At 39.7% G+C, this 9,681-nt stretch overlaps 2 protein-coding genes across 6 annotated transcripts; both read left to right on the top strand.

The window, feature by feature from the left end:
* Positions 1 to 604: 604 nt before the first annotated feature.
* Positions 605 to 5,571, top strand: LOC103938519 (uncharacterized protein At2g33490-like). Of its 5 annotated transcripts, none has more exons than XM_048577721.1 (12): positions 760 to 799; positions 1,197 to 1,269; positions 1,518 to 1,614; positions 1,753 to 1,827; positions 2,100 to 2,161; positions 2,273 to 2,341; positions 2,798 to 2,826; positions 2,906 to 3,113; positions 3,208 to 3,447; positions 3,789 to 3,842; positions 3,951 to 4,992; positions 5,313 to 5,571. In XM_048577721.1, the coding sequence occupies exons 3-12, from the start codon at positions 1,599 to 1,601 to the stop codon at positions 5,330 to 5,332; spliced, it is 1,815 nt and encodes a 604-aa protein (XP_048433678.1). In that variant the 5' UTR covers positions 760 to 799; positions 1,197 to 1,269; positions 1,518 to 1,598; the 3' UTR covers positions 5,333 to 5,571. The 5 variants fall into 5 exon arrangements, with proteins under 5 accessions (XP_048433676.1, XP_048433675.1, XP_048433678.1 ...); XM_048577720.1 differs by having other exon boundaries at positions 784 to 799; positions 1,499 to 1,614; XM_048577719.1 differs by lacking the exon at positions 1,518 to 1,614 and having other exon boundaries at positions 605 to 799; positions 5,322 to 5,571.
* Positions 5,572 to 6,062: 491 nt separating this feature from the next.
* On the top strand, positions 6,063 to 8,373 carry LOC103936097 (probable inactive shikimate kinase like 1, chloroplastic). The gene is given in 11 exon segments (XM_009345929.3): positions 6,063 to 6,390; positions 6,476 to 6,522; positions 6,629 to 6,683; positions 6,794 to 6,866; positions 6,962 to 7,023; positions 7,026 to 7,048; positions 7,164 to 7,246; positions 7,357 to 7,483; positions 7,625 to 7,703; positions 7,795 to 7,859; positions 7,968 to 8,373. Coding segments are annotated over 11 exon segments (858 nt in total). The 5' UTR covers positions 6,063 to 6,215; the 3' UTR covers positions 8,037 to 8,373.
* The last annotated feature ends 1,308 nt before the right edge of the window (positions 8,374 to 9,681 follow it).

The raw sequence follows: 9,681 nt of genomic DNA, 5'->3' as shown, positions 1-9,681 counted from the left end.
AACTCGTTTATCAATCCTACTGAAAAGTCTCTTGGAGATCTGACCCACCCACCGGCGCGGTCAAAGTCGGATGGTTTTCGTCTTAGAACCGCTTCTTCCACGTCATCAATATCTGACTTTGACTGTCATCCATCCGCTACAACTAAACGCCCGCATGTCACTTTCACCCGCTACTCTTTTGTCTCCACGTCAGAATTCAGCCCATCACCCTAGACAGGCGGGCAGTGGATTTTTCCACCACTGTCCCATTGCTTGAAGCTACTCGCATCGAGATTCCGGTTACCAAATTACCCTTACAGTAATACGTGTCTCTTTGTCAGTGCGCGCTTTTTACTCTGGTAAATGACGTGAGGATGATCCTTCTTTCCCCTTTGCTTTTGCTCATTCTTTCTTGTTTTCCCTTTTTTATTTTCCTTTCCCACTCTCTCTCTCTCTCTCTGCCCCTCCCCCCCCCCCCCCCCCACCTCTTCGTTGATATGCTACAAGTCGTTTTGTATGATCCACCGAGAGTAGCTCCTTCTTCCTCCTCGTCGTCCCCCTTCGCGAATGTCGTTTGAAGCTCCAGAGTTAATCGCAGTCGTCGATTTGGAGTCGAGCGTCTTTGAATTTGCAGGGATTTGAGTTTCACACTGTGAGTCGCTTTGAGTCGTCGTCCCGGTCATTGCGTTAGGGTTTTTCAGAAAAAATGAAGACCTCGCTCGGCATGTTTCGGAGATTCGAACTGCACAAAAACGATGCCAAAGATAAGAGAGACATTCAACCATTGGCTCAGGTCGATGAGCTCGCTCAGGCGGCCCAGGTACAGTTTTGTTTTATTTATTTCGAGTTTATGAGTATAATTTTCTTTACGACCTTCTAAAGAAGCTGAATAGTCTTTCTCTAGCTAAATAAGCGAATTCAGAGGATTTTTTCTGTTTGCTTGAGGAAAATTTTCATATAATAATATTTACTCCGGAGTTGTTAAATCAGTGATTTAAGCTTTGCAGCTGCTCTTGAAAATTACTGGATCTTCGCATCGTGAGTGGATGATTGATTTGACTCTGAATTGTAGCTAGTTTGCGTGGCGGCAGATATGATCATGGAGGATTAGTGGATCCAGAAACTCTATGTTTCACGCTTAATTATGTTGTAGTTTGCAAACAGTAGTGCTAATTACGGGAAAATTTAGTTGGTGAGAATTTGTGTGCATTTTGCAGGACATGCATGATATGAGAAGTTGCTATGATAGCTTACTCTCTGCAGCTGCCGCTACAGCAAACAGCGCATATGGTGAATACTCTGCTTACTTTCATTTGTACATTAGTTTTTAATTTGATAGATACATGTTTGTATTATTTCGATAACGGAGAATGCCCAAGTTTGTCGACTTCACTGAAATGTAGAACATGGTGTTATGCCTCACATATCACACACCTATCCACTCTAAGACACTTTTGACATATTATAACTCCTTCACTAAATCTTGATAAGAAGAAAAGTTATGCCTTAATCTTGCAAGGACTGACTAATAGGGGCAGCTTGACAGCTAACATTCTACTCTTCTACCATTCACCGTGAGTTCAAATGCTTATTATGAAGGTTGGGTATTATTTGAGGAAATGACAACAAATATTGGTAATTCTGAATTCTTGAGTTATCTACAAATCATATGGAATTATTGGAATTCCAAATGTTAATTTTATGAGATTTAAATTTAAGATAATTAACTCAACGCCATAGAGTTCTGCCCTTTGACCTAATCTGCAATTTCAGAATTCTCGGAGTCACTGCGTGAAATGGGTGCTTGTCTACTGGAAAAAACTGCATTGCATGATGATGAAGCGAGTGGTAAGTCAACCAAAGTATCTGACCCTGGTTTTTTGTGGGATGGAGGTGGGCAAACCTTCAAGCTTCGTTTTCTCACCCATGGCTAAGGTTATCGGGAGTTGAACATAACATGTGTATTATATCCATGAATCTGAGTTTGGTGATTTTTAGTCTTTGAATGAACAAAGCATTTGTATTATATCTGTGAATTTAATTATGAAGATTTTTCTTTTTCTTTTTGTGAGTATTGAGGATTTTATGATGCATATGCCTTGTACTTAATTGGAATGCAGGTAGAGTATTTCTGATGCTAGGGAAGGTGCAGTATGAACTTCAAAAACTTGTTGATAGCTATGTGAGTTCTTACTGTTGTTTTGTGCACATCATGATATCTTTTTAATCCCTTCCTTTAACTGAAATACCTTCACCTTAACTTTGTGTTAACTAATTGCTTTCTTTTCTTCAGCGCTCTCATATATTTTTGACAATTACAAACCCATCGGAGTCACTTCTCAATGAGCTTCGGACAGTTGAGGTTTGCTCATGTGGATTCTCTTATCTTATTTGGTACTAGAGGTTTTATCAATAAACCCTCAATCGCCTTGCAGTTATATGTTTCTACCCTAGAGATTTCTGCTGTAATTGATTATTAAGTACTCTAGCTGTGTCACAAATCAAAAGGAATTTCAAGTTCCTGTTGCATTCAGACCTGCCCAAAATAGCATGCTAGGCATGCCCAAAACAGCAGTGAGCATAATATGCCATGGGCTAGGTGCAGGCTTGGTAATTGGTTTTTGTAAACTTTAAACTGTAATGGTGTTTTGGAGATGTTGACTTTATTCAGTGAATGGAACCCTACCCTTTTGCACCTCAGACGGATTTTGTCTAGGTTCCATTTCCTTTGTTTTCACCTAGACGCAGTGGCTGTATATATTGTTCTCTGTTCCTTTGGTTTGTATCACTGAATTTCCTTTCTTGTTATCTTATGCAGGAAATGAAGCGACAATGTGACGAGAAAAGGTCTATTCCCCTCTCTTTAAACTTTTTACTCATTAGAAGTAAACTTCTTCTGAATTTGGTTTGGTGTATAAATCTTCAGAGAAGTGTATGACTACATGGTGGCACAACAGAAAGAAAAAGGGAGGTCAAAACGTGGAAAGGGTGACGGTTTTACTTTGCAGCAATTGCAAGTAGCTCATGATGAATATGATGAGGAGGCGACATTGTGTGTTTTTCGATTGAAGTCTCTCAAGCAAGGACAGGCTCAAAGTCTTCTAACACAGGCAGCTCGTCATCATGCTGCTCAGGTTTTCTTTATATCTCCAACCAATCATAAAACTTCAAAAGTCTCGTTCTTCTATTAGTTTGACTCAAAGTTAGCATTCTTGTTCTTTGAATCAGTTGAATTTCTTCCGGAAAGGACTTAAATCACTTGAGGCTGTTGAGCCACACGTTAGATTGGTTACAGAGGAGCATCATATTGAATACCAATTCAGTGGACTTGAAGATGATGGTGGGGATGATGTTGAGGATAATGGTGAAAATAGCTATGATTCTAATGAAGATGGAGAATTGAGTTTTAACTATATATCAAGCAAGCAGGGGATTGATGTCACCTCCGCATCAAGGAATTCAATGGAGGTGAGGTCTAATGTAGTTTGGAATTTATGTTGTTTGTTTGAGGCACTATACTCTGTTTATCATGCGGTGGTAAACCTCTCAAAGATTGTACTATAATCTATCTACTGGATTTTGAATTTCCCTTTTCCGTATGAGTGACATTTAACTTCATCAACATTATGTACTAGTTTTTCTTAATGATTATAATTTTCAAATTTTAGTTATGCTGATATTGATCCAAGTGCCAGTACTGATGGTGGTTTCAATCGTTGTTCAACATAGTGCTCAGTGTGAACTTTTGTCATTATGGATTTCTTTGTCATATTTTGTTCGTTCTTATGATCTAGCTGCTCATTTCTCAGGACGATGAAGTGGGACTTTTGTCTCCTAAAGCGACAAGAGTGGAATATGCAGATGTAAGATTTCATTGCCTTCTGAATGGTAGATTTGAAACCAAACTTTGAAGACATAAATGTATGCCCTTGAACTCCAAATATTGTATTCATAATTCTTTTTCCTTGTAGATAAATCTAGATAGAAACCAATGGGATATGAGGACCTCAAGTAGAGAACCGAGAATAGGCAGCCACTCAGCCCCAATTTTTGCAGAGAAGAAGTTTGATCCTGCTGAGAAAGCTAGACAACTGCAGGCAACAACAGCACGGAAGTCTAATACGTATGTACTGCCCACACCTATTGATCCAAAAGGTTTGAGTTCTTCAAGGACAAGCAGCGCGGTTCCAGGAACAGGGCCAAGTAGACGCAATCCAAACTTATGGCACTCTTCCCCATTGGTAGAGAAAGATCCTGGTGATGTGTTGAATGCATCTGGTACAAAAGCTCAGGTGGTACAAAAAGAGAGCAATGCCAATAGTACCTCCACCCCACTACCTCCTCCCCTGGAGGGACTTGCACTTCCACAGATTGATACGTTGAATGCATCTGATACAAAGAAGATCAAAAGATATGCTTTCTCCGGTCCAATACCTAGTAAGTCGGCATCATCAAAGCCTGTGTTATATGCCAGTGGTCCCATTGCATCAACTGAACTACCGCAACTAGTTTCCGGAATGCTGTCTCATTTACCAAATCCCCAACCTTCTTCATCTCCAAAGGTATCCCCATGTGCTTCACCTCCCCTTGTTTCTTCACCCAAGATAAGCGAGCTTCATGAGCTTCCTAGACCCCCCGGTTCATCATCTGCCAAGCCAACAAATCCCAGTTCATCAGCTGCCAAACCAACAAAGTCCTCGGGATTTGTTGGTCACTCTGCTCCACTGGTTTCCAGAAATCAAGAACATAGCATGCCAAATAAAAACCCTTCAGTGGCATCAAATGCAGCATCTCCACTTCCAATTCCACCATTGATAGTTCCCCGAAGCTTCTCCATACCTTCAAGCAGTCAAAGAGCAATGGCATTGCATGTAGCAAGACATTTGGAGTCTCCTCAGGTTCCAGGCAAGGCTGAAGAAGTTGCTTCACCTCCATTGACGCCAATTTCCCTATCGAACGTCAAACCAGTATCAAATGTTTCTGAAGTGGCCTCTCACTCTAGTCCGATTCGAGGTTAGCGTGCGTTTTTCAGAATTTTTCCTCACCAGTTGATGTTCCCTTCTTAGAAGTTAGAACTAAATTGCTCCAGCACGGGACATGTATATGATGGGGGGTGGATGTTGGAACAGTTTGTGCTTCATTCTTCTTGCCATCTAATTTATTATTTGTTCCACTAGGGTTGTGATCATATATGGCAAAAGCCTACCTATTTGTCAGTTGCATCCTGCATATAATTTACAGATTCTCTCTTGATTCCTGCTCAGTCATCTTCACTATCCACAGCCGAATGATGATTCTTATTCTTAGCAATTCTGATTTTTGAACATCTTCAGTGCATGCAGGTGGGAGCTGATATCATACAGATTGGTGAAGCAGTGAATTTCTCGGGTTTCCTCGTAAGATTGTTTCGGGTCTCATTTTTTTTTTTTTCATTTAGGTGCAGACAGCTCTGTAAATATGTTGTTTAGTTTCTCATCCCAACCTTTAGTCTCTCTTTGTTGTTGCTTATGATGAGAACTAAACTCTACGAAAGTCGTGTCTTTGCGATGTTTCATATATATTTCTTCAAATGAAGAATTTTGTTAATCACCAGTGGAAAGGTTTTTGCGTTCGTTGAACCTGCGGAAACAGGTAAATTGCTGATGGTTAGAAAATAAAATCCACAAGCTTATACTTGGTAGTCTTAAGTGCACATTTGTTTTCACCATAGAGATCCTTTCTGTTACACTTTTTATTGTCAACTAGCACCGTCGTATGATTAAGCTTGATCTCGTAGAATGGACTCTCAAGTAGTCAAATATTTGCCCTTGGATCAAATATCCATCAAATCGGATATTATTTGTTCTTTTATATGTATTAAATTTTTTTATGTATTAATTTTATTGAACATAAATCGACGGTGTTGGTACAAAAGAAATTATCACAAGAATTTAGTGGACTTTGATTAATCTTAGTATTTTCGTACTGAGGCGGGCCAGAGCCCAGAAAACAACACAACACTGCACAACAAGGAATGGACCTGGGCCGATTAGACTTTCACTGTTTAACACATAGCGATACGTCGTCGTTTCAAGCTGTTGAAATCCAAGCACCTGCACCTTCTCCTCCTCATCGTAGCTACTGGGCTGGGCGGATAAGGTAATGACAGTTTGTTAACAGTTATATCGGTACCAATACAGAGGAAGCAAAAAAGCCGTAAGCCGTGAGCCGCCGCCGTTTTGTTGTAAATTGTAGAAATGGAGATAACAAGGAGCCTTCTACTCCATTCGTCTTGCTCCAAGCTTCCACTCCGCACTCCCTCCCGCCGCTCTCAAGCTCCGGCTTCCACTTTCTCAATTCCGACTACGTCTCGCACCCTCTTCCGAAAACCTCTCGCCGCCTCATGCTTCGCCTCCGACTGCGGCGATTCCAGTGAGTTCGACTTTTGAATTTCTGATTTATGCTTTCATGCGCGCCATGTTTGATAATTTGCTCTTGTCACTTTGTTTATTTGAAGGCTCGGCAGCCAAGGTTTCTGTAGCTGACCCCTCTTCGGTAGTGAAGGTGGGCTTCATGTTCATGGATTCGCCTTTGTTTCATCATGAATTCTGAAATTTTAATTTTTGTTCTCGTTTGAAGTGCTGATTGTAACTGTTCAGTTTTAATTCAGAACAAGGCAATAGATATAACCCCTGAGCTGAAAGGAACTTCCATATTTCTTGTGGGTAAGCATTAATTTACTCGTTGCTTTGTAAAACTAAAATGCATTCAAAACTCGAATCCTTGCCTTGCGTGGTTAAGAAATAGAATGATGACGATCTTTTTGGTGGAAAAGGCATGAAGAGCTCCATGAAAACCAGTTTGGGGAAGCTCCTAGCCAATGTGTTGCGGTATTATTACTTTGACAGGTACCTCTATATGCTACATTTATAAAATATCAGGATAAGTTTCTTTGCTCTAGATTGTATTAGCCTGAACTTGTAATTTGTGTTGTTTCGTCCAGTGATAGTTTGGTTGAGGAAGCTGCTGGCGGTGAATCTGCTGCCAAATTGCTTAGGGAGACTGACACAAATGGTTTTCGGAATCTGAGGTGATAGTTTTCGAAGTATTGGGTGTTTGCTCACCTGAATACAAGTTGGATTTAGTAACATTCTGATGTGGATTATTTGGGTTTTATGCATGTATAAATTGAGATATTGGTGCAGACTGAAGTATTGAAGCAATTATCATCCATGGGTCGATTGGTGGTTTGTGCTGGAGATGGTGCAGTTCAGAGTTCAACTAATCTGTAGGATTATCAAGATCACTTAGTTCTGACATCATTGTTACAATCCTTTGTCATTTATTTATATATAATGTTAGTTGTGCATTTTCTGACTCACTTCAGAACATGTATAGGGCTCTTCTGAGATATGGAATCTCTATATGGATTGATGTACCTGTAGACTTGGTGGCCAGGGGCATGATCGAAGATCAAAGTCAGCTTCCTGCACTCAACGTATCTGCTTCAGCATCTTATCCAGAGGTCATCTCTTCCTCCTCAAACTTATAACTGTATACAGCGTACTCTTTTGTTGGCCTGAGAAGGAAAATAAATGGACTCTACCACTTAACATTGTGCAGCAGCTTAGTCCTGATGATTGATACTTCTGATGTTGATAACCAGGTTTTGACTCACCTAAGTACTTTGTATGAAGAAGTCAGAGGTGGATATGAAACAGCTGATGCAACCGTTTCCATTGAAAGTATAAATAACTCCGTAAATCTTTCCTTGTTTTTAATGTATTAGATTATGTTTCCTTGGCAGTTCTAACGATTTTGTTTTTGTCCGATCAGAACTAGCTTATCAATTAGGTTATGATGATTTTGGTGATGTAACCACAGAAGACGTGGCATTGGAGGTATTTAAGCAGGCTAGTTTTGAAATGCATACATTGTTTGAAATTTAAGGCAAACTGATTTAAGGAGGCAAACCCTTGGATTGCTTTCCTCTCTATCTGTGAATTCAGGTTCTGAAGGAGATAGAGAAACTGACCAGAGTAAAGAAGATGATGGAAGCGGCGGCAAGACCATTTTAACAGTCCGGCGGTGCAGAGCCCCATTTTCAGCAGTTGGAACTAGTTTCTGCTGTAATACCAAATTCTGGGGATGGCACCCTGAGGCTTTGTGCATGTCGTGTGTTGGCTACAATTCTGTGTTTGTTTTCCTCAACCAAAACGGCGCATTGGCATTAGCAAGTCTCATGAATTGAAAGGCTGGGAATTCATTCCCGAGAAATTGGAACACTTTGATGGAACGAGATGTGTTTGTAAGGGTACTATTTTCAAGTTTCAACGCACCTTTTTTACCTTGTGGACGCTCCGCTCTTGTTGATTTTACTTTAATTATTTAATCTAAAGGCTTAATAAACTAGAAGAATGTGTATGAGGTGAGAAAGGGTGGTGAAAATTATTTCTCTAAAACTATATGTTTTCATTGTTTCGCTTAAGAGTAATTGTTAGGAAGAATAAATTTCAGAACTAAATTTTATAAACTAAATGATGTGGTTGTTGATGATTGAATTATTATCTAAGTGTTGATTAACAAACTTATTTTCTGTTAATGGTACATCATTTAGTTTTAAAATTTAGTTTAAAATTTTAGATATATATTGATCGTTATACATCTCTTACATTACCCTTTTCTAAAACCAAGAGGTCAAAAACAATTGAATTGGCAGAAGCCGCAGAGAAGGTGTCGTATGATCCTGACATCCTGTCATGTGACACCACGTGCCCTATACAAAGCAGTAGGCCCTTAAAGTTTGGGCTTGGCCCAATTGAAAATAAGGCGGGTTGGTGGTGGGTGGTGCATAGAAAGGAGCAAAGAAAGTGTTGGGGCAAAAACAATGAAATTAGCAAAGGGGACAGGATAAGCCTCCTGAGTAGTCTGTCCTAACTCAATTGGGTCGTCGTCAGTAGACTGACTGAGGGTTATCAGTTTAAACGTGGACCTGTTGGCACGGCTCACTCTGACTACTGGATCGCCTGATGCAGCGTTATGCTCGGAGGCCCATGCGAAAGTGAAATGGATTAATATTTTTGAAAAAGAGCGAAGAGTGGGCAGGAGGCTGGAAGGGGACTTTGATGATGAGATTGGGATGTGCTTGAGATTCCTGGTTTGATTAGTCGTGTTTTTATGTAAGTGATAAGGAATTTTATTTTTTAAATTATTAAATTTTTAACATATATATTTTATATTTGTATAGTGATATATGGTGTATTACCTTGTGTATCGGTCACATTGAAAAATCTCTCGTCATGAAGAAATTTTTTATTGTGACAGGAAACACGAGTGTTACATTACGTGTTTTTATGTAAGTGGTGGGAAATTTTATTTTTTAAGTTATTAAATTTTTAACACACCATTTGTATAGTGACATGTGGTGTACCACCTAGTGTGCCGGTCATACTAAAAAATCTCTGGTCGTGGAGAAATTTTTTATTATGACGGGAACACCAAGTGTTACACTACATGTTTTTATGTAAGTGGTAGAAAATTTTATTTTTTTAAGTTAGTAAATTTTAACACACATATTTTACAATTTGTATAATGACACATGATATACTAATCAGTGTGCCAGTTCCATTAAGAAAATCTCTATTAGTCGTGGGAAAGTAGGTATAAAAGCAAATGCAGTGGCAGTGGCAGTGGCAGCGGAGGCGGTAAATGGTCAATAGAGCG

Source organism: the organism of the source record quoted next, unplaced genomic scaffold (assembly GCF_019419815.1).
Source record: "Pyrus x bretschneideri cultivar Hongxiangsu unplaced genomic scaffold, Pyrus_bretschneideri_v1 Contig12, whole genome shotgun sequence".
In the NCBI taxonomy this organism is placed as follows: Eukaryota; Viridiplantae; Streptophyta; class Magnoliopsida; order Rosales; family Rosaceae; genus Pyrus; species Pyrus x bretschneideri.
This window is presented reverse-complemented; position numbering and strand designations above follow the sequence as displayed.